The sequence below is a fragment of the Vicugna pacos genome, chromosome 4 (assembly GCF_048564905.1).
Source record: "Vicugna pacos chromosome 4, VicPac4, whole genome shotgun sequence".
Classification (NCBI taxonomy): Eukaryota; Metazoa; Chordata; class Mammalia; order Artiodactyla; family Camelidae; genus Vicugna; species Vicugna pacos.
In genome coordinates, this window is record NC_132990.1 from 2713923 (window position 1) to 2736145 (window position 22223).

The 22223-nt window shown below is 51.5% G+C and overlaps 1 protein-coding gene across 6 annotated transcripts in view; it reads left to right on the top strand.

Annotated features, from left to right (window-relative positions):
• Positions 1 to 22223, top strand: part of WNK2 (WNK lysine deficient protein kinase 2) — a 116580-nt gene that overhangs the window by 73597 nt on the left and 20760 nt on the right. For 4 of the 6 annotated variants that reach the window (XM_072959117.1, XM_072959118.1, XM_072959119.1 and 1 more), the window contains exons 20-26: positions 10626 to 11449; positions 11746 to 11803; positions 13404 to 13486; positions 13583 to 14274; positions 15544 to 15758; positions 16643 to 16831; positions 17561 to 17659. In XM_072959117.1, coding sequence (XP_072815218.1) covers positions 10626 to 11449; positions 11746 to 11803; positions 13404 to 13486; positions 13583 to 14274; positions 15544 to 15758; positions 16643 to 16831; positions 17561 to 17659 — 2160 coding nt within the window. The remainder of the gene's footprint in view (positions 1 to 10625; positions 11450 to 11745; positions 11804 to 13403; positions 13487 to 13582; positions 14275 to 15543; positions 15759 to 16642; positions 16832 to 17560; positions 17660 to 22223) is intronic. The other 2 variants (XM_072959121.1, XM_072959122.1) reach the window with 2 other exon arrangements.

Sequence of the window (22223 nt, forward strand, 5' to 3'; positions counted from 1 at the left end):
CAAACTTAAAGAAAAAGACAAGAGTGTATCAGTATAAGCCCATGCCAATTAATTTGAAAACTTTTATGGGTATTGTCCTGGAGAAGTACAACCTACCACACTTATGTAAGAAGAAATGGGAAATCGGAAAAGTGCTATAAACTTAAACAAATTTGAATCAGTATTTAAAAACTTCACGTTTATGCTTTGTGGTGGCAAGATTGCTGATGCCGTTCAGTGTATAGCCTTCGAGGTTCAAGTGCAGGCAGGAAACAGAGTTCTCTCATTTGGAAGCTCTCGGCCTGACTCCACTATGCATAATTAGGATTAATATCTGTCTCTAAAGCAATCATGTGACCAGATGGCTGGAAGGCACAGACTGACTTGTACCCAAGTTGCATGCGCAACCCTGGAGTTGACAGTAGGGACAGCTGTTCCCTAGAGGAAATTCAAAGTACTGCTACATGAGGGAGGGGGTGACTGCTACATAGTCAAACCTGAAACATGTTCATGATAGTGAGAAAAGTAGACTCACTCAAATGCTGGAAAAGATGGGATAATTGTTGAGAAAAAGAGAAGACAAAAGGTTCATGTGAGGAATGGAGAACTTTTTCCAGATTGAAACAGACCCTCAGAAGAAAATGGGAAGGAATGACATCAGCTAGAATGAAGAGTAAGAGATAGCAGCATTCATCCTCCCGTATAAACAACAATTAGACATTTATCTATAAACGGAAATAGCCCTGGGATGGCTCAAGAATTCAGTTAAGAACCCGTGGCAACCCAGTGGAGCCAAAACAAAATAGCTACATAGAAAGGATTGGAGGAGATGGACTTAGATGAGATGTCAGGAGGTGGCTAGGGATAAAAGAGGGGGAAGTATCCGTAAGTTGCACCGCCTGTGCCTTCATGGTCCCCAGGGACCTGCTCTGTGGACTCAGCAGCCTTTGCAGCTAAGGATCTCACAGCCACTGTGGCAGCTATGGGCTCCCCACAGCTTTCACAGTAGAGGACCCTGTAGCGTTAGTAGACATGGACTCCAGTTGCCTGCTCCACAGAAGATATTAGAAGCTTTCACCACTGAGGCAACCAACAGTCATTGCTGCCACAAACTCCCCAGGGATGCTGTTGCACCTTATTTGTCTCCCCAGAAGGAGCTGGACTGCTGCCCTGGGACCAGGGCTGCCAGCTGCCTCCCCTAGCCCTGTGCGTACCCTATAGACCACAGAACCCTGGCTGCTCTGGTTGCACCCATACTTCAGATCCCAGCTCTGTCATAACTCTACACTCATGCACCCGAGACTCTGGAGCCACCACTGCTTTCGGCTGGCCAGAAACTGGAGCCATCATCCCTCTGAGTGCCTGTGCACTAGCCCTCTGCTCTGTCTCTGTGCCATGAGCACCTACACATCAGAAACCAGTGCTACTACTACCAGGAGGGTGCCCATTAACTGGACCCAGTGCCAAGAGGTATCCCCTCAGCCACAATATCCCCATGGGAGAAGAAGAGATCAGGAGGTGCCGGCAACCTTCACCACTGAAGACCTCAGTGGCCCCCACAGCCACCGCAGCCACCTGCAGGTGAGGACCCCCTGCTGTCTTTGCCAGTGCTGACCCCAGCTGATGGAGCTACACAGAGACTACACTCCTGGGCCTGCCCTCTACCTGGAACTAACATACCCCACCCAGCTGGTGTCCCTGCACCCACTAGGTAAAAGTCTTCCCTACCAAAATCAATTTGTAAAGTCTAGAAGAGATGACTGCTCCATGAGATGCACAGGTATTAACACAAGGTTATAAGAAGCATGAAAAGGCAAGGAAATGTTAACACCACTAAAAAGAGCACAGTAATTTGCCAGTAACTGACCCCACAGAACTGAAGATGTACAGGTTGTTATAGAATTCAGACTGCTTGTCTTGAGAAAATTTGGTGAGCTACAAAAGAACACATGTAGACAACAAAATCGGGAAAACAATACATGAACAGAATGAAAAGTTCAACAGAGAAATAGAAGTCATGAGAAGAACCAAGTTGTGGAGCTGAAGAATACAATGAATGGAATGAAAAAGACAGAAAAGAGCATCAACTGCAGACCTGGCTAAGCAGAAGAAAGACTCTGTGAACTTGAAGACAGGCCACTTGAAATTATCCAGTTGTAGAAGAAAAAAGAAAGAATGGGGAAAAAGTGAAGAAAGCCTATGTGAATTATGGGGCACCATCAAACAACTAATATTTGCATTATGGGAGTCCCAGGGGACTAGAGAGAGAAAAGGCAAAAAGCTCATTTAAGAAATTCCCAAATCTAAGAAGAGATGCACATCCAGGTACATGAATCTCTTAAGTCCTCATACAGATTTAACCCAAAGAAAACTTTACCAAGGCACACTATAATAAAGCTATAAAAAATCAAAGACAAAGAATTTTGAAAGCAACAAGAAGGGGGAAAAAACTCATTTCACACCAGAAAATGCTCAGAAAGCTTTCAGGAGAGAATGGAATAATATACTCAAAGTGCTGAAAGGGAAAAAAGCTGATGACCAAAATTACTACTTAACTTTTTTGACTGGCAAAGCTATACTTCAGAGAAAGAGAAATATTTTCCCAAGCAAACAGAAGTTGAGGGAGTTCACCGCCACTATACCTGCCTTACAAGAAATGTTGAAAGGAGTTCTTTAAACTAAAGTGAAAAGACAGTAATATGTAAATGAAAACACATGAAAGTATACAATTCACCTGTAAAATTAAGTATATAGTTATTCAGAATAGCATTATAATGACTGTGTGTAAATGACTTAACTCTAATAGATAAAAGACGAAAGGGTGAAAAATAGCTGTAGTTATAATAATGTTAAAATGGATACACAAAAGAAAAGATGCAAACTGTGAGATCAAAAACATTAAATGTGTAAAAGTGGGGGAAGTAAAAGTGTAGAGTCTTTGTGACCAAAGTTATCAGCTTAAAGTAGGCTGTTATAACAGTATTTTTATTGTAAGCCTCACGGTAATCACAAAGTAAATGTCTATAATGGATACACAAAAGATAAAGGAAACAAAGCATGACACTATGGGAAATCATCAAACCACAAAGGAAGACATCAAGAGAGGGAGAGAGGAACAAAGGAACTACAAAACGGTCAGAAGACAATGAATAAGATGGCAATAGGAAGTTCTTATCAATAATTACTTTAAATGTAAATGGGTTAAGTTCACTAATCAAAAGATATACAATGAATTAAAAAAACAAGACAAAAGTATATGCTGTCTACAAAAGACTAACTTCAACTTTGATGGCAGACACATGCTGAAAGTGGAGGATGGGAAAATGTATTCCAGGCTGATGAATACCAAGAGAGAGCAGGGGTGGCTTTATTTATATCAGACAAAATGGATTTCAAGTCAAAGTCTGGAACAAGAGACAACAAAAATCATTATATAATGATAAATTAATCATTTAATCAAGAGGATATAGCAATTGTAAATATATATGCACCCAACATCAGAGCACCTAAATATATTAAGCAAATACTAACAAATCTGCCAGCAGAAATAGACAGCAATGCACTAATAGTAGGGGCTTTAACACTTCACCTTCAATAATGGGTAGATCACTCAGACAGAAAATCAATAAGGAAATACCGGACCTGAATGGCACTTTAGAACAAATAGACCTTGAGAGACATGAACAGAACATTCCGCCCAACAGTGGCAGAAAACACATTCTTCTCAAGTGCACAGGGAACATTCTCCAGGACTGATCATTTGTTAGATTACAAACCAAGTCTTAGCAAACTTAAGATTGAAATCACATCAGGTTATCTTTTCTGATCACAATGGTAGGAAACTAGAAATCGATAACTGGAGGAAAGCTGGAAAATGCGCAATTACATGGAAATTAAGCAACACATTTATGAATAGCAAATGGATCAAAGAAGAAATCACAAAGGAAATAGAAGGTGTCTTGATACACGTGAAAATGGAAACACAGCATACCAAAACTTACGTAATTCAGCAAAAACAGTTTTAAGAAGAAATCTATAGTGATAAAAGCCTATGGTAAGAAGCGGGAAAGATCTCAAATAAACAATCTAACTTCACACGTCAAGGAACTGGAAAAAGGACAAACTTAGCCCAAAGATAGCAGAAGGAAGGAAACAACAAAGTTCAGAGCAGAAATAGAGACTAGAAAAGCAATAGAAAGGATCAGTGAAACTAAGAGCTAGTTTTTTTGTTGAAACAAACCTTTAGTTAGGCTAAGAGAAAAAGAGCGACAAATCAAATAAAATCAGAATTGAAAGAGGAGACATTACAACTGATAGCACAGAACTACAAAGAATCATGAGGAAATGCTATGAACAGTTACATACCCACATATTGGATAACCTAGGGAAAAATGTCTAGGAACATACAACGTGCCAAGACTGAATCATGAAGAAGTAGAAAATCTGAATGGACTTATAACTAGTAAGGAGATTAAAGCAGTAATGAAAATCTGACAAAGAAAAGTCCGGGACCAGATTACTTCACTGGTGAATTCTACCAAACGTTTAAAGAATAAACAAGTCTTCTTAAACTCTTCCAAAAAAATTAAAGAGGAAGTAATCCTTCCAAACTCATTTTACCACATCAGCATTGCCCTGATATCAAAGCCAGGCAAGGACACTACAAGCAAAGAAAACTACAGCCTAGTATCCTTGATGAAGCTGTATTGCATCTATATGCAAAAGTTCTCAACAAAATACTACCAAACTGAATCAGGAGCACATTAAAAAAATTGCACAGCAGGATCAGGTAGTATTTATTCCTGAGATGCAAGGATGAATCAGCACAAGCAAATCAATAAACGTTGACACAACACATAACAGAATGAAGGATAAAATCAAACGGTCATTTCAATAGATGCAGAAAAAAGCATTTGAAAAATTCAGCATCCTTGCATGATTAAAAAAAATAGATGTAAAAGCAGTGAACCTTATCATAATCAAGGCAATGTGTAACAAGTCCACAGCTAACATCACACTCAGTGGTGAAAAGCTGAAAGCTTTTCCTTCTAGTTTAGGAACAAGACAAGGATACAAATTCTCATCACCACTTTTCAATGTCATCCTGGAAGTCCTAGCCAGAGCAGGACTAGCCAGTCCTAGCCAGAGCAGAGCCAGAAGAAATAAAAGGCATCCAAATCAGAAAGGAAGAATGAAAATATGTCTGTTTGCAGGTGACATAATTTAATATAGAGAAAACCTTAGAGACTCCACCACCAAAAAACTTAGAACTAAGAAATGAACTCTGTGCGGAATACAAAATCAACATGGGAAAATCAGTTGCATTTCTATACACTTTAAATGATCTGTCTGAATGATGAATTAAGAAAGCAGTCTCATTTGCAATAGCATCACAAATAATAACACACTCAGGAATAAATTTCACCAAGAGGCGAAAGCCCTGGACACTGAAAACTGTGAGACATTGATGAAAGAGACTAAAATAAATGGAGAGATAGCCCCTGTTCTTTGGTTGGAATAATTAATATTGTTTACATGTTTATGCTACCCAAAGCCATTTACAGATTGAATGCAATCCACACCACAGTTCCAATGGCATTTTCCACAGAAATAGAAAAAGCAATCATAAAGTTCGTATGGAGTCACAAAAGAAGCCAAATAGCCAAAGCAATTTTGAGAAAGAACAAAGCTGGAGGTATCTCATTTCCTGATTTCCAACTATATTACAAAGCTATGGTAATCAAAACAGTATGGTGCTAGTAGCAAAACAGGCACAGACCAGTGGAACAGAATAAAGAGCCCAGAAAGACACCCAAGCGTATGTGGTTAACTAATTTATGGCAAAGGCACCAAGTACACACAGTGAGGAAAAAGTAGTCCCTTCCATAAATGGTTCTGGGGAAACTGGATATCCAAATGCAGAAAAATGAAATTGGACTCTTAACTCACACCACTCACAAAAATCAACTTAAAATGAATTAAAGGCTTACACAGAAGACCTGATACCTTTCCCCTGGAAGAAAACATAGGGAAAAAGCTCCTTGACGTTGGTTTTGGCAATGCTTTTTGGCTATGGCATCCAAAGTACAAGAAACAGAAGCAAAAATTAAAAATGGGACTGCATCAAACTGGAAAACTTCTGCACAGCAACAGAAACATCGACAAAGTGAGAAGGCATCTGACAAAATGGTAGAAAACACCTGCAAATCATTTATCTGATAAAGGTTAATATCTAAAATATGTGAGGGGCTCACGCAACTCAGTAACAAAACCCCCAAATAATCCGGTCACAAAATTGGCCAAGAACCCAGGTAGACATATTTCCAGAGAAGATACATAAATTGCCAACAGGTATATGAAAAAGTGCTCAACATCACTAATCATCAGGGAAATGCAGTTCAAAACCACAATGAGATTTCACCTCATGCCTGTTAGAGTGGCCGTGATCAAAAAGACAACAGATAAGAAATGTTGGCAAAGATGTGGAGAAAAGGGATCCCTTATACATTGTTGGTAGGAATATAAATTGGTAAAGCTATTATGGAAATTAGTATGGAGATCCCTCAAAAAATTAAAAGTAGAAGTATTATATGTTCCAACAGTCCTGCTTCTGGGTATTTATCCAAAGGAACTGAAATCACTGTCTCAAAAAGATATCCACACTCCCATGTTCATTGCAGCATTATTCACAACAGCCAAGACATGGAAACAACCTATGTGTCATCAACTGAACGGATACAGAAAACATGGAAAATACACACAATGGAATATTCAGCCATAAAAAGAAGGAAATGCTGCCATTTGTGACAACATGGAGGTCATTATGCTAATAGAATAAGTCAAGTAGAGAAAGATAAATACTGTTTGATCTTAAAAAAAAGTTGAGCTCATAGAACCAGTGAGTGGAATGTTAGTTACCAGAGGCACAGATTGAAGAAGAAGCATGTGATCATTTCTATAGATGGAGGAAAGCATTTGATAAAAGTCAGCATCCATTAATGACTTTAAATAATAGCAACATAGGTATAAAAGTGAATGTATTTAATCTGATACAGAATATCGACTTAAAAACAGCAGCAAATATTTTTAATGGCGATACGCAGAATGCTTTCTCTTTGAGATGTAGAGCCATATAATGACACCCATTGTCACCACTTGTTTTCAGTGTCCTACTGGAGGTCCTAGGTAGTGCAGTGTAGAGTAAGACAGTATAAAAGGGTTCCCAGACCCAGTGCCAACTTGTGTGTGTGTGTGTGTAGGCTTCCCCACATGAATAGGAAATTCTTGGATGCCAGCAGGGTGTCTGAGAATTCAACCCAATTCTGACATTATCCAGAGATAAAAATCACCTCACCACCTGTCAGTATGGCTACTGTAAAAAAAAAAAAAAAGGAAAGAAAGGAAGAAAAGAAAAGCATTGATGAAGATGTGGAGAAATGGGAACGCTGTACACAGTTGTTGGGAATGTAAAATGGTGCACGCTGCACACCAAAACTGTATGGAGGTGCCTCAAGAAGGGAAAGCAGAACTGCCATGTGATTCTGCAGCCCCTCTTCTGGGTTTGCATACAAAGGAAGTAAAATCACTATCTTGAAGAGAAATCTGCACCCCCTGTTCATTCACAATAGCCGGATTGTGGAAACAACCTAAATGTCCATCAGTAGATAAATGCATAAAGGAAATGTGGTCTCCTGTTAAACAGTGAAAAATTCAGTGACACAACCTCAGTAACAATTATTAGAAGAATTAAATCGTAAACCTGATTTGCCTCTCGATCTTTTTGCAACGTATGTATTTCATGCTGCATTTTCCACTGATTTACAATAAAAACAATGTACAAGTGGCAAAAAAAAAAAAAAGAAAATGTAGTTACTTGCAATGGAATATTATTCAGCCTTAAAAAGAGAAGGCGATCTTGCCATTTGTGACAACATGGATGAATCTTGAGGACATTATGCTAAGTGAAATAAGCCAATCACAAAAGACAAAAACTGTGTGATTCCATTTCTGTGAGGTATCCAGTAGTCAAACTCACAGAAGCAGAGAGTAGAAAGTGGTTCCCAGGCCCTGGGGCCGGCGGGTGGGGGTGGAAATGGGGGAATTGCTGTTCAACGAGTATAAAGTTTCAATTATGCAAGATGAGTAAGTTTTAGAGGTCTACCGTGCAACACTGCACCTACAGATAATACCGTACTGCGCACTTGGAATGTTGAGAGGGCAGATCTCCCATCGAGGGTACTACCCACAATAAAGCAAGCGACAAAATCACGTTAAGATCCTGTACACCCCACAGGATGACTTGGGGAAGGTAGGAAGCCCTGGGAGTAAGTGCTCGGAGGCTGCTATGGGAGGGCAGGGGCACACCTGCTTTGGGAAGCCGGCTAGTGTCCTCTGAAGGCTGAAGCAACTCTGGCTTGGCGACTTTGCTTCTGGGTGTACACCCAGCAGGTGCGCACGGTCACACTCACGCTTGTGTGTTAGTATTAGTCATGTCCCAAACTGGGAGCAAGCCGCAGGGCACCAGCCACACAGTGACGAGTGAGTGGTGGGACAGTCTTAGAGTGAATTAGTCTACAGACACCCAGCGTGGATGCACCTCCCAGGTACAGTGATGAGAGAGAAGCCAGACAGGAACGAATAAACGTGAGCCCTCTGATACAATGTTCACCATCAGGCAAAAGTAAATTACGGTGTTTGGATCACACACTTATGTAGTAAAAGTTACGTTACAGTTGCTGGGGAGGGGCAACACGAGTCTGGGGCTTGGGATCCTGGCCCTCTGCCCCATACCACTTCTTGGGTAAGCTTTTCTTTATTTTCATTGTATGAATTTGGCTTTGGTTATTAAGATAAATTTTTTTTAAGCACAGAAAAGTAGACTCAAAGGTAAGTATGGAAACCACTGCATCCTCCTCTCGATGTTCCCAGTCCTGGGACCACACAGAGGCTCTGAGAGGTCCTGGGTAGGATGCTGTGGAGCTGTGCACCACTGATTGGTCCCCGACGAAGACCCCTTTCCAGCTCCTGACAGGATGCTTGTGGTCTGAGCTGCTGCTGCTGCTTTTTTAAAAAATTATTTTCCTTCCTTCCTTCTCCCCTTCCTTCCTTTTTTCCTTCCTTCCTTCCTTTCTCTCTTTCCTTTCCTTTTTCTTTTTCTTTTCTTTTCTTTTCTTTCTTTCTCTTTCTTTCTTCCTTTCGTCCTTTCTTTCCTTCCTTCCTCCCTCCCTCCCTCCCTTTTCTTTCTTTTCTTTTGAAGTATAATTGATATGCAATATTATGAGTTTCAGGTGTACAACATACTGATTCAAAATTTTATAGATAATACTCCATTTTAAATTTCCTCTCAGTGTGCTTTCTCCCCGCCTCCCAGCAGCAGCACCTTTGCCCCAGTGGGGAGCCGCGCTGGAACACGTGCTTCTGGACTGGGTGCTGGTGTAGGCCGGTGTGCGCGCTGGGGCGGTCCCCGCACACCAGTCAGAGCCCCAGACCATCCCCCTTTCTGCCTCTGTGGACACCAGCAACAGCTGCCCCTGCCCCTGCCCCGTTCTGATGCAAGGCCGGGTCAGAGCCAGCTCTGTCCCCCACAGGTGCACACTTAGTTCAGCCACGGTATCCTTTGACCTAGTGGGAGGCCGGAGCTACAGGTGCCAGAGCGGGCGCTCGGCGTGGGCCAGGGCGCCGCTGGAGCAGTGGCGGGAACCAGCCAGAGTCTCAGCAGTTTTAGTCTGCTTCCTCTGCCTCGTTCACCAGTGAATGCCAGGTTTCTTACAGTCCTATTAGTCTCACTGGTTTTCAGACCAACCAGGGGGATGCATCTTCCCGGTGTTGGACCCCAGGGACGGGATGCCTGGCACGTGGTGCGAACCGCTCACTCCCCAGGGAGGATCTCTGAGCCCATGTAACTCCTTTTACTTCTGTGTCCCCTCCTAGGGGTGCTGGTCCTGGCCTGATCACTTCCCGCCTGACTCTGTGTGGATCTTTACAGCTTTGGTTGTATAAGAGGCTTCCTGCCAGCCTTCAGTGTGATTTTAGTGGGAACTGTCTGGCATGCAGGTGTATCTTTGATGTGTTTGTGGGGCGAGGGGAACTTGGTATCCCCTGCTTCTCCATCTCCATCTCCTCTGGTCTGAGCTTCTGATCTTAACAAAGCATGGTGGTGGTTCGCCAGAAGTTCTTGCTCACTCCAGGGCAGGGGAGTGTGTATAGTTCACTACTTAGAAACACCTTAATTTTATCATTTCATTTCAAAATTATGTGGAACTGACCAGTGCAAGAGTGACCAGGGCCGTGTTTTTATGGAGCTCACCTGGCGCGTGGGGGTGTGGAAAGACAGTCAACAGACGGGTGATGGGTTATGCCTGATGGCTCAGTGCTACAGAAAAGCCAGGAGGAAGGGATGGGTGCGCTAGTTCAGCTGAAGGGTGCACTGCTGGAGCACAGCCTGGGGTGAGAAGCAGGGTGGCGAGAGGACCTGTGCAAGGTGTCTCAGGCAGGGGCCAGCACGCGGGAAGCCGGTGCATCGGCGGAAAAGAGAGAGGAGCGATGTGTAGGTCTAGTTCATAGAAGACATCTTTTTGGCCAGTGAAGTGCCCAGTAAACAGGACCAGAGTAGGCTGGTACAGAGGCATTTTTCCTGTTTCTTCTAGATACAGTTCCTTGTAAAGACCAGCTGTCCTCAAAGGAAAAACCCAGCTTCCCTGCTGGTCCACAACTTCTGAGCCAAGCGGGCCCCAGGGACCCTTCTGGCAGTGCACCAGCCCCTGTGGTGCCATCCTCCCCTCCCGTGACTGCTGTGCCCCAAGACACGGCCCCACCAGCGGCCAGTCTGAAGCCAGAGCCAGCGACAGGGGCAGCCATGCCGGCAGGGGGCCCGGGGACCCCTCAGGGGTTGACCACTGAGCATAAGGCCCTGTGGCCACCAGTGGAGACTCATGACACCCAGCTTCCTGCACAGCCCCTGGGTGTGGGCCCAGGGCCTCGCGCCCCATCTCTGGAGGTCCCCCTCCACCCCATGGGTCTAGGGGAGCCGGTGTCAGCCAGAGAGGCCAGCACCCGGGGGGAGCCCCTGTCAGCTTCGGCCGCCGTGTCTGGTGCCCCTGGTGGGGCCCCTCAGCCCACCCTGGGCCAGCCCCCTCCCCCACTCCCCACTGTGGTGGGGGCCATCAGCCTGGCCGCCCCCCAGCTCCCCAGCCCCCCGCTGGCGCCCACCGCACCCCCGCAGCCGCCCTCGGCCTTGGAGTCAGATGGGGAAGGGCCGCCCCCCAGGGTGGGCTTCGTGGACAGCACCATCAAGAGCCTGGATGAGAAGCTGCGAACCCTGCTCTACCAGGAGCACGTGCCCACCTCCTCAGCCTCGGCCGGGACCCCCGTGGAGTCCAGTGACCGAGACTTCACCCTGGAGCCCCCAAGAGGGGACTGGCCCCTCTCAGAAGCCTCTAGGGGGGACCTGGCCCTGCTGCCGCAGCCTGCAGTGAGTACCACCTCGCCCGGAGGCACTCTCCCTGCGTGGGAGCCTGGACAGGGCTTGGAGCTGACACCAGCCCAGGCCAGTGGGTACCCTGGCCATGTAGAGCCCCCGTGCCCCCGCCCAGGCCATACTGTCCTGGAGAGCCATGCCATGCCTGACCCACACCAACATGTGATGCTCAGACAGGCCCGGGGCGGGGGGAGCCCAGCCCTTGGACTGGAGGAGAGCATTTGCAGTTTAGCTGCAGAAATGTCAGCAAGTGACGCTCACAGCTCGTTCCTTTCTGTTTCTTTCTTCAGTTGGAAAAGTCAGAAACGGCCCTGACATTGGAGCAGGCCACGTCCTTGCCAGTGACAGGTAACGAGCCCCAGATGCTACCAGCCTTCCTTGCTCTGGAACATCCTGCCCCTTCACCCTTCATCCCCGCAGCATCTTGGGTGGGACCGAGTCGTGGCAGGAGCCTGTCATGATGCCTCAGTTAAAACCCACTGAGTTCTGGCACAAACCATGTGTTCACACTCCGAGGAGAGAAGGTCCTCTGTCTGTGGAAATGGGTAAAAGGCCCGTTGACTGGGTATTGTCAGGACCCGTCTGGCCCCCACGTGCTCCCAGTATTTTCCAATGTGCATCCCTGTCTCCCATTTCTTTAGAAGAAGGTGCCTATGGTTATTTTGGACAGAGTGCAGGGCTGGGGCTGGGGAGTTCCAGTGTGGAAGCTGCCAGGCTGGAGCCACACGTGAAGTTCTGAAACAGTGTTTCCCCCATGGCTCCTGTGTTCAGGCCAAGGGAGTTTGTCTGACCTTCTAAGCTGTGCGTTCCTTCTCAGCAGAAGCTGTAGCAGGTGATGTTTACCTGGGGAAGATGAGGGTCAGGGGTGAAGCGGGAATGTACCGGGGAAGGGAGGAGCTGAGAGGTCATACCTGAGTGCCCGCTTCGTCTCCTTCTGACTTCTGTGTGTGAGTGTGAGGTGTGCACCGTGGGCTTCCTTCTACAGCATCAGCCACTTTGAGTGCTGGAGCCTTTGGGAGTACAAAAATCATGGGGGAGCTCTGAGGAGACAGCTTCTAGTTTGGACAAGGTGAACCCTTCTGGCAGTCAGAGCTGTCCAGAAACAGAGGGCAGTTAGTAATGAGCCCCTTGTCCCTGGAGGTATGCAAAGCGAGGTTGGACGATCCCAACCACAGGCGTGTGAGGAGTGTCACCATTGCCTATGGGTTGGGGTTGCATGACAGACGGGTCTACGTTTCATCAGTAGCCTGAGCAGTGGGCAGCCCCCCAGCCTGGCTGGAGGCTCGGTCAGCCCCTGTCAACCCCCACGTGTCAGTCCAGCTCAGGCTGACACACAGCCCTGGCTTTCTTTTGCTGTGTGCAGGTCCCAGCTTGGGCCAGGTTCCCACACATCAGCCCCTTCTGCTCTTGCTGTTTGCTCCTCACAGCAACCCAGGAAGGCTGGTCAGAAATATGCTGATTCCCTGCTCTATAGGTGGGAACCTGAGACAGGTTCGGAAGACAAGGGCCTTTCACGGACATCGGAGCAGCAGGGTTAGAAATCATCCTTATTGAGTGATCCTTCTAGGACCTTATAAGACCCTTTTCTTATTGGAACATGTCGTGGAAAGAGAGGGTGATGCCCTCAGCTGATAGAGATGTCAGATGAGACAGGGTGACATCAGCAGGTGTAGAGAAATGACAGGTGAGACAGGTGATGGCCTTCAGGTGTGTGGAGGGCCTGGCTGCGCCCGAGGGTCTGGAGCGTGGGTGTTCAGGGAGCTGAGCGCTTTGGGCTGACGCCTGCTCCCTTTCCTGGGAGTCAGGGCATCTCCTGTGAAGTGATGCGGCTAGGATGTCAGGAGGGCCTTCAGTTTTCCTAGCTGCACACACAGCTTCTCCCTGCCGGCTCCCTTTCCCTTCTGGCTTGGCTGCACCAGCCCAAGTAATGATTTTGGTGTTCCTGCAGCAGAGTCATCTTTGAGCAACATGCTGGTCTGTGAGGGAGGACAGGTGGCCTCAGGCTCACCCGCAGTGCCCAGCGCCCTCCAGGTAAGGAGTTTTCTCCAGTGAGACGCCCGGTGGGTTGTTGGATTTGCTCTCTGCTGGGGTTCGCTTGGAATCTTGTCCTCTGCACTGTTTCCCAAGGATACCCCTGCTTCTGCCATCCCTGCGCGTCTGGAGCCCGCAGACCGGACCGGCACAGTCCCTGGGGAGACCTTGGCCGAGTCCACCCAGGGCTGCCCAGGGACGTTGACAGAGGGTGGCCAGGCCAGCCACCCCCAGACACACGGCGCTCTGGTCTCGGGGTCCCCCCGGAAGTGGCCGGGGCAGCAGGACGGCAGCTCACCAGCCAAAACTGTGGGCCGGTTCTCAGTGGTCAGCACCCAGGATGAGTGGACTCTGGCCTCCCCCAGTACCCTGCGGTACTCCGCTCCGCCCGACGTGTACCTGGACCAGGCCCCTCGCAGCCCAGACGTGAAGCTGGCTGTGCGGCGGGCACAGACAGCCTCCTCCATTGAGGTCGGCATGGGCGAGCCCGTGTCCAGCGACTCTGGGGACGAGTGCCCGCGCGGGAGGTCCCCGGCGCAGAAGCGTGCCTCCCTCCCTGGCAGTGGCGGTGGTGTGGCTAGTGACTTTGTGAAGAAGGCCACCGCCTTCCTGCACAGGTCCTCTCGGGCTGGTTCCCCAAGCCAGGAGACACCCAGCAGGATGGGCGTGAAGGTCCCCACCATCAGCGTGACCTCCTTCCACTCCCAGTCATCCTACATCAGCAGTGACAATGACTCAGAGATCGAGGATGCCGATATCAGGAAGGAGCTGCAGAGTCTGCGAGAGAAGTAGGTCCTGCGGGCCAGGTCGGGTCCAGGCCCCGGGGTCCGGGAAGCATCAGGCAGCAGGAGTCCAGGTCCTGCCAACTGCATTTTGAGCTGCTTGGGCTGGGTGACGGGGCAGAGGTGTCGTCCCCGCTGTCAGACCTGGTCCCTGGTCCCTGGGGGCCACCCCTCCCCTCCTGTGGCCTCAGTGGGCCAGCCCCCTGGGGGAACACTCAACGCTCAGACACAGGCCTTGCTCACACTAGCTCTCTCCCTCTGCACGTATCATCTACCCCCACTGTGGTTAGGGTCATTGAGATACAGCTACACCCTGAAGTCTCCTTCAGGGCAGGAGGGCCCTGCTGAATACCTAGTAAGGCATGGAGAGGCTCGCGTCCTTGGGAAGGGGTGGCCGTGGGCTGAGAGCTCTCTGAGTGGGCCCAGAAGTGGGGACGTGGGCAGGAGGGGCTCATGCCTCCGACCCACTGCTGGCTCTGCCCTCACCCCACGCCCTGCACCTGCTGCCCCCGCCCCTTACCTGCCCCAGCCCCAGCCTTGGCCCCGTGCTCCCTGAGTAAGGCCGGCGGGGACCACTCGGCCCTGTCCTGGCTTTAGAAACTGCCCTGGCCGACAGCCAGTGATTCCAGCTGTCTTAACGGCAGTTTCCCACCCGTGTGACCTGTCAGCTCAGCTCTGTGCCTGGGGGTGGTGTTACTTCCGGGGTCGGCCCGAGCTGGAAGGGCCCCTGGCCGATGGCATGTTCTCCGTAGGCTTGCTCTGTAAGGCTTCCTCTCACCTGAGGCCCCTTGGGCTGTTCCCTCCCACGGAGGAAGTAACAATTATTTGCCTGATAGCTGAGGCAGCCTTCCAGTTCTGGGCACTGATTATTCGTCTCTTCACTTGTGTTTATGGGTAGGGTTTGTATTGGGAGCAGAAATGTGTGAAGCTGTTCACACCGCACCCCTCCACCCACCACCATGAAAAACCAGTGTTAGGCGCCTGGATATCAGAAAACTTGAATCTCCTTAGGCTGGACTTCATGCAGTTCTGTGTTGTTGGGCTGTTGGTGCTGGAGGCCCCTGGCAATACCCCCACTTGGTTTAGATGTAAACAGAAAGTGATGTTTAAATGCCCGTGTCCCCTGTACACGGCCCATCTGCCCAGGCTAATGCGTGGGGCTCACCGCTCCGCCCCTCCGGTCTCTCTGGCCAGCAGCGGCATCTCCTGGAGGGGCCCCGTGTGCTGGGAGTGACCAGGATGCCCACCTGGCATCCCTCTTGTCCCCTCCCGCAGGCACCTGAAGGAGATCTCCGAGCTACAGAGTCAGCAGAAGCAGGAGATTGAGGCCCTGTACCGCCGCCTGGGCAAGCCGCTGCCCCCCAACCTGGGCCTCTTCCACACAGCACCCCCTGTCGGCCGCCGGAGGAAGACCAGCAAGAGCAAGCTGAAGGCGGGGAAGCTGTTGAACCCCCTGGTGCAGCAGCTCAAGGTCGTGGCCTCCAGCACAGGTTGGCCCAGGGCCCTCCCGCTGCCCTCGGGCATGGGGGTGGGGCAGGCGGGAGGCAGGCATTGAGAACTGGAGGAGCCCTTCTCAGATCTCCTTCACTGGAGCAGGGAAGCCTTTTCAGGCCTGCGAGAGCCGGGGCCTGGGCCCCTCCTGCCGGGAGGGAAGGCCTAGGCCGACTTGCCGCCTGTGGGTTGCAGCGTGCTCCTCCTTGTATGGTGCTGCCTGGGACGGAGCCTGCTTCCTCTGACCCTGTTTCTCGGGCATCTGTCATCCCCTGATAGTGGGGGTTGAGCATCTGCCTTTGGAAGGAGGAGGATGGTGAGGACCCCCAGCCCTTAACCACAATGCCTGGGCACTGAGAGTACACACTGACCGCGAGCCCCCACACTCTGCGGTCAGGCCCAGTGAGCCGGGTGCACCTGGTGGGAAGCCAGCAGTGAGCTGACCTTAACCCCTTCCTCTCCATGTTGCACGTAACCTGCAGGGTACCCATCCATGAATTGCAAGAATTACACAAATTACATGAATTCCATGCCAATTTCTAAAGCTAACATGAGGCTAACCAGAGTTATGAAGTCCACAGGTCCCCTCTGAGCCCAGGTGTGCATTTCCAGGTGTGCTGTGGTCCTTTCCATGCATTTGCACAGCTCGAGCTGGCACAGTGTTGACTGGTGGAGACGGCAGTCATTTTCTTTGACCTTTCTGACACCCCCCACCCCCACCCCTACCCCACCGGGTGACCCAGCCACACACTCATTGCCTGCAGGGACTCAGCTTCCCCAAGGTCACCTAGCAAAGAGCAGGGAGGATAGATGTGGCCTGACTGGCTGGTGTGTCCTGTGGTGCCTCATCATGCCTGTCACCCCCTTCTCCCCCTCCACCCAGGTCACTTGTCAGAGTGCAGCAGAGCCCCTCCTGCTAAGGACCCTGCCCAAGCTGGGGCGGGGCCCACAGCAGCTTCAGACCCATGTGGGAAGGCAGTTCAGACCCAGCAGCCTTGCTCCATGCGGGCCTCCCTGTCTGCAGACATCTGCTCCGGCTTGGCCAGTGACGGAGGCGGAGCGCACGGCCCAGGTGATTCCCAGCTCGCCCGTCTCCGAGCATGTGCTAGCCTCGTAGGGCCCAAGTGGCATAGAGGGGACGTGAGCTGCGGCCAGGGCTGCCGACAGCTTCTCACAGACAGAAGTCATAGACGTAGCTTTTGAATGAAAAGAGTGGATGGCCTGCCCATCATGGAGTCTTGCTGTGAGCGGCTCAGAGGGAGGTGCGCTTTGCTAGAGCCGGCCTGGGGAAGGCGCCGGGACCACCGAGAGGTCGGATGCGGCATCCGCTGTGTGCTCTGCGCTGGTTCCCAGGCACGGGCCCGCCCCACCCCACCCCATTCCCCACTAAACGCGGGTCCTTCCGTCAGGAGGCCCGGCTGGGGGGACGAGGGCACAGCTCTCGAGCTGGGAGATGGGCCTTGAGGAGGAAAGGCTCGTCACCGCTGCCGTGGACGCAGCAGCTTCGCGACGAGGTGCTCCAGCCCCTGCCATCTCTGTCCAGAGAAGTCGTGGTGACCGCGGCTGGCGCCCCCCCCCCCCCGCCCCGCCCCGCACGCTCTCCCGGGGTCCGCTTCTCTTCCGCTCCAGCGTTGCCTCCTTTCCATTGCGTGGTCAGTGGCTGCGGGCCTCCGGGCTGGGCTAGGTGCAGCCGCGGACGCTAAGTGAAGAGGCGGATGTGGCTGGTGGTGTGTAGGAGGAATCCCAGAGACTGTACTTGATGCCTGTCTCTTTGTTTTCTTCCCTCTATATTCATTTGCAGGCTGGACGGTTTACCACCCAACGTCTGAGAGAGTGACCTATAAGTCTAGTAGCAAACCTCGCGCTCGATTCCTCAGTGGACCCGTGTCTGTGTCCATCTGTCTGTATTTGTTCTTTTGTATTTTATCACCTCCTGGCCCTTGGTTTCTCCCCTGCCCCTCCCTGTCTTCATTACCTTCCATACATTTTGTAGGACGCCTCCCCCTCCCCCATTGAAATCACCTATTTAATATAAACAATGGAACCCCGTCCATGCCCACCCTTCTGGCCCCGGAAAGCACCAGTGCATGCTCTTGGCTTGTGCCCGGACACCAGAAGCATGTGCAGCGGCTCACCCACTCCGGCCTTGGGCGCTCTGCCCCTAGATCTCAGAGTGCTCTGCATTATTTTCTTCGTCACTTGTTTGGTGTTTTTTGGGTTTTTTTGTTTTCTTTTTTTTTTTTTATGTTGGACGTAAGTTTATTTCTGTTGCGATTGTGGCAAATTTACATGTCCGCTGTCCCCAGTTCCAGCGACAACAAAAAGACAACCCCGGCCTTCTCTAGACGCATGGTGTGTTTCACACGTGTCTGGACTCTGAAGACATGCATGTAGCGAGCCGAGACAATTCTAGAAGGTCACTGGAGGGTGTAACTTCTGTACAAGGGCCGTATCACAACATTCAGTACTGTTAACCCACTGCCCGCCCCCTGCATGTGGAAATGCTAAGAGAACGTGCTCCAGCTAGGATGCCACAGCCACAGCCCCGCCCCGCCTCCACTCTTGGTCTGAACTGAAATCTCTCCAACCCCGAGAGATGTGATTCCCAGCCTCCCACCGAGGCTCTCTTCCTGGGCCCGGCCCCACCTCGTCTCTCTAGCTGGAGCACTTTACTTGGTGTATTTCCCTCTCATCTCATGGACCTCAGAGATGAAGTCAATTACGCAGTTCCTCCAAGCTCTGCTAAACCAAAACTCAGTCCCAGTCATCCTCAGGTTCCCTGGAACACCCTCCTAGTGCTCAGGGACTCTGTGTCCAGGAATGGCGCACCTGCTCGGGGCTGTCCAAAATCATCATCATCCCTCAGACCAATTGGCAAATGAATGAAAAGCTGTGAGGCTTTCAGGTTTTTGTTTTTTTAGCAGAAAAATTAAGCTTTTTACCAGTTGGATTGGACATGCTGGTTTGGGGCATGTGGCTTTTCTGGTACAATAAAGATACATTGTGCTTGTTGGGATCCGAGGCTACATCCACTGCAGGCATCCGTCAGAGTTCAGTGTCCATCCCCATCAGAGGAACCTTGGCACCCTCCCCCGGGAGGGACGGGTCGGAGGCGCCAGGACCACACAGAAGTGTCCAGGGACTGCCAAGTGCTCCTTGTCCGCTGACAGGTGCCCCTTTTCGGCTTGAGTGTGATCAGGCTGCTGGTTAGTTGCCGAGTTGGGGTGGGGGGTTGGGAGGCCTGCGTGCATCCTGGCTCCTGGCTCAGCACAGCCATCACTGGTCCTCTTCTGCCCATGTGTGTCTGGCTCTCACCTGGAAAGCCGTGGTTTGAGGGCACCTGGGTCTCTAGGTGTGTCACCATCGGACGAGTGTGTGTATCACTACCAGGAGGGCTGCCGGCTGGGTATGGGAAGCAGATTAGAGCAGCTGGTAGTTTTCCCAGGGCCCTTGGGGTAAAAGTGTGCGAGTGGTCAGTGCCGTGTACACCTCTGAGGCCATTGCCAGGCTGCCTTTCTACCCATGTGGTTCTGCTTTTTTTTTTTTTTTTTTTTAGATTTTCATTTGTTTCACTATTATTCCAAAATGAAAAAAAAATTCTTTTTGAGGCATAGCAGGGACAAAGGCAGTGGCACAGACTGGCCTTGTCTCCTCTGATGCTGTGAATCCAGCGATACTGCTTGTTTGCACATCCTGGCCCGTTTAGTCAAGGCTTGGCTGAGTTCTAGTCCTTCTGGGCCACAGTGTGGCCCCCACAAGCCCTGAGCTTGCTGGTCGGGAGACTGCTGTGGGTCCCTGCCCTCGGCCCTCTCACTCACAGCCTCTAACTGCGAGTGTGAAGACTCTGCCTGAGCCCGCCCTGCTGCTCTGATGGGATGGGATACCCCGGGGCACCCTCTCCTGTCCTGTGTGCCCTTCTCCAACTCCTCTGGGAGTTCTCCCGTCTGCTGGTTCCTGGTGGCCAGGCAGCTCTGAGATCTGAGAGGAGGCTGAGCACATGCCTGGATAGACTGAGGGAAATGCAAAGCTGGCCGCATCCCCCTGAAAGCTGAGAGGCAGGAAGACTTTGGGCAAAGGCAGCAGAGAGGAGGGCATTTGGGACAGCCTGCAGGAGCTGAGCGGCTGGAAGGGCCCACGTGGTGGGATCTGGGTCGTGTGCGAGGCGCGGAGGGAGCTGGAGCTTGGGTGCTGAGGGCCGTGGCTGTGGGAGTAGGGGGGCAGCTGGCCCAGCCCAGAGCTGAAGCCTAGAGAGCGTTTTAGTTTGCTACCTGGAGCTGAACAGGATACAAGACCCTGGGAAAATAAAGCCAGTTATTTTTTGAAGTACAGAAAGTCTTAGCTCCCATGGAGCTCAGAGAAGATGAGAGGGGTGGGAGATGGGTGGGGCACCTGGGGTAGAGCTTCAGGAGGTAGGAGGGTGACTCGAGGTGAGAGAGGCAACCATGCGCAGGATGGAGAGCATGGGGAAGGTAAAGCCTCGGCGCCTCCTCAGGGTGGGCCCCCAGAGAAGGGCAGGCGTGGGAGGGAGGCTCTGGTCCCAGACCCTGCCTTGCGGCCGGTGGAGGGTTGGGGACCGTGTTTCGGGAGTCAGTTGGGTTACAGAAGTGGTTGTGTCCTAGTGTCCTTTTGGTCGGAAGCTGTCACCAGACCCATTGATCCTTCCTGCCTCTGGCAACCCCCCACCATCTGACCAGAGGCAGGCGCGGGTGCCTTCCAGGGCTTTCTCTGTGCACGTGGAACGGTGCCTGCTTTGTGTCCTTCTCGTGCATCCATCTGCTGCAGGCCGGTGTCCACGCTGCAGCAAGAACCCTGGTGTCTCTGTGCAGCCTCCCAGGCCCTTCCCTCACCCTGGAATGTTCTCGTCCCTCCCTGCGGGGACCCAGCCAGGGGAGGACCCCCAGGGAGGGGACACCACCCAGCTTGGGCTGTCCTCGGGGCAGCCCCGTGCCACCCAGCTGATGAGGCCAGGGTGAAGTCGCCCCAGGGCAGGGCCAAGACACATCCCGCTTCCCTATTCGCTCTTCATGGATGAGTTTTGGCACTTTTCTCAGCTTGAGAACTTGGTGGCTTGATACAGAGACACCCTGAATGGTGTGCTGGCTCTGTACGCCCATTTGTTCTCCGGGGCCTGAACATGGCGTCTAATGCTGCTTTGGGGGATAAGGCCGCCCCGTCAGAGGCGCGCCTCTTGTCATGGGGGAGGCAGGGAGGCCCCTGGTTGGTCTGCACGGAGGCTGCTGTCCCCAGTTCCTCATGAGTGTCGTTAGTATTTGGACACTGAGAGGGGAAAGCATGGTGATGGCTGCAGGGCCTGGCATCGGATACTCTTGGATCTGAGGCATTTTTCGAGCAGTCCGAGGGCCTGGGTGGCAGTGGGTGCCCAGCAGGGCTGGCTGTCCACACCAGGAGCAGCCTGTGTTTCTGTGCCAGAAGGGGCAGAGGGGCAGAGGCCTCCCTGCACGCAGGCCTGGGGGCTGCCTGAGACCCTGGCCTGGCTTGTGAGGGCAGGCAGCGGGCAGCCCCTGCAGACACGTGCTGCACCAGGACAAGATGTTAGGTCGTCCTGCGCGGTGCCCTTCACAGTCTGGGAAGAACAGTTTCCCCAGTAGCTGGGAGAGGCCACCAAGCCCCGCGTCCCCAGGATCTGCTCGTGTGGAATCTTCTCTGAGTAGTTGTAGGGCCTCCAAGCCAGCTCTTGCATACCCATGACAGAGGACAGACGTCCTGCGGGGGAGGAGTCCACTCTTTATGGGAAACCAGTGGCGGGGCTGCCCCACGGGGGTCTGATGTGGGCTTCCTGTGGGCCCTGTGTGGAGAGCGAGGTGAGCAGGGCTGGGTGAGGGCTTGTCCCTCAGATGCCGCCTGCGCTGTGGGTGTTGAGGGCAGGACCAGAGCCGCGCACGGACGTGAGAGAGGAGGCTCCTGTGCGGAGGGACGGGGCTCTGGCGTGAGTCACGGCTGGTTACCAGCTACATGACGCCTGCTCGGTTGTGGCTCTGCACTCGGTGCAGAGGGACTCAGATCTGGTTGGTGTGTGTTCAGATACCCACCCTAAGGACTGAGAGCCGACTTTGCTTGGTCACCTGAGGGCCTGTGACCGGGGAGAGTGTGGAAGGCCGGGAGCAGACACATGCTCGTCACCTTGGGCTCTGTCCAGCGAGGATGGAGAGGCTGATCCCTGCTCTGAGCACAGTGCCCTGGTGGCCAGTGGCTTCCACCCTGGGTTCCCGGCCTGATCTCAGGCCCAGGCTCCCTCCAGTAGTTCTGAGCTGGCAGCTCCTGTGGCTGGCTGGCATGTGCTTCCCGTGAGGGTGACGGGAGGCAGCCCTGAACACAGAGCTCTCGCCAGCTGGGAGTCGCCTGGCAGGCACAGAGCAGCTGTTTGAAAGAACCTGCTACCGTTAGGCAGCAGGGACCTGGCAGAATTGTCTGGGAGGCTGCCTAGGTCCAGAGGATGCTGCGGC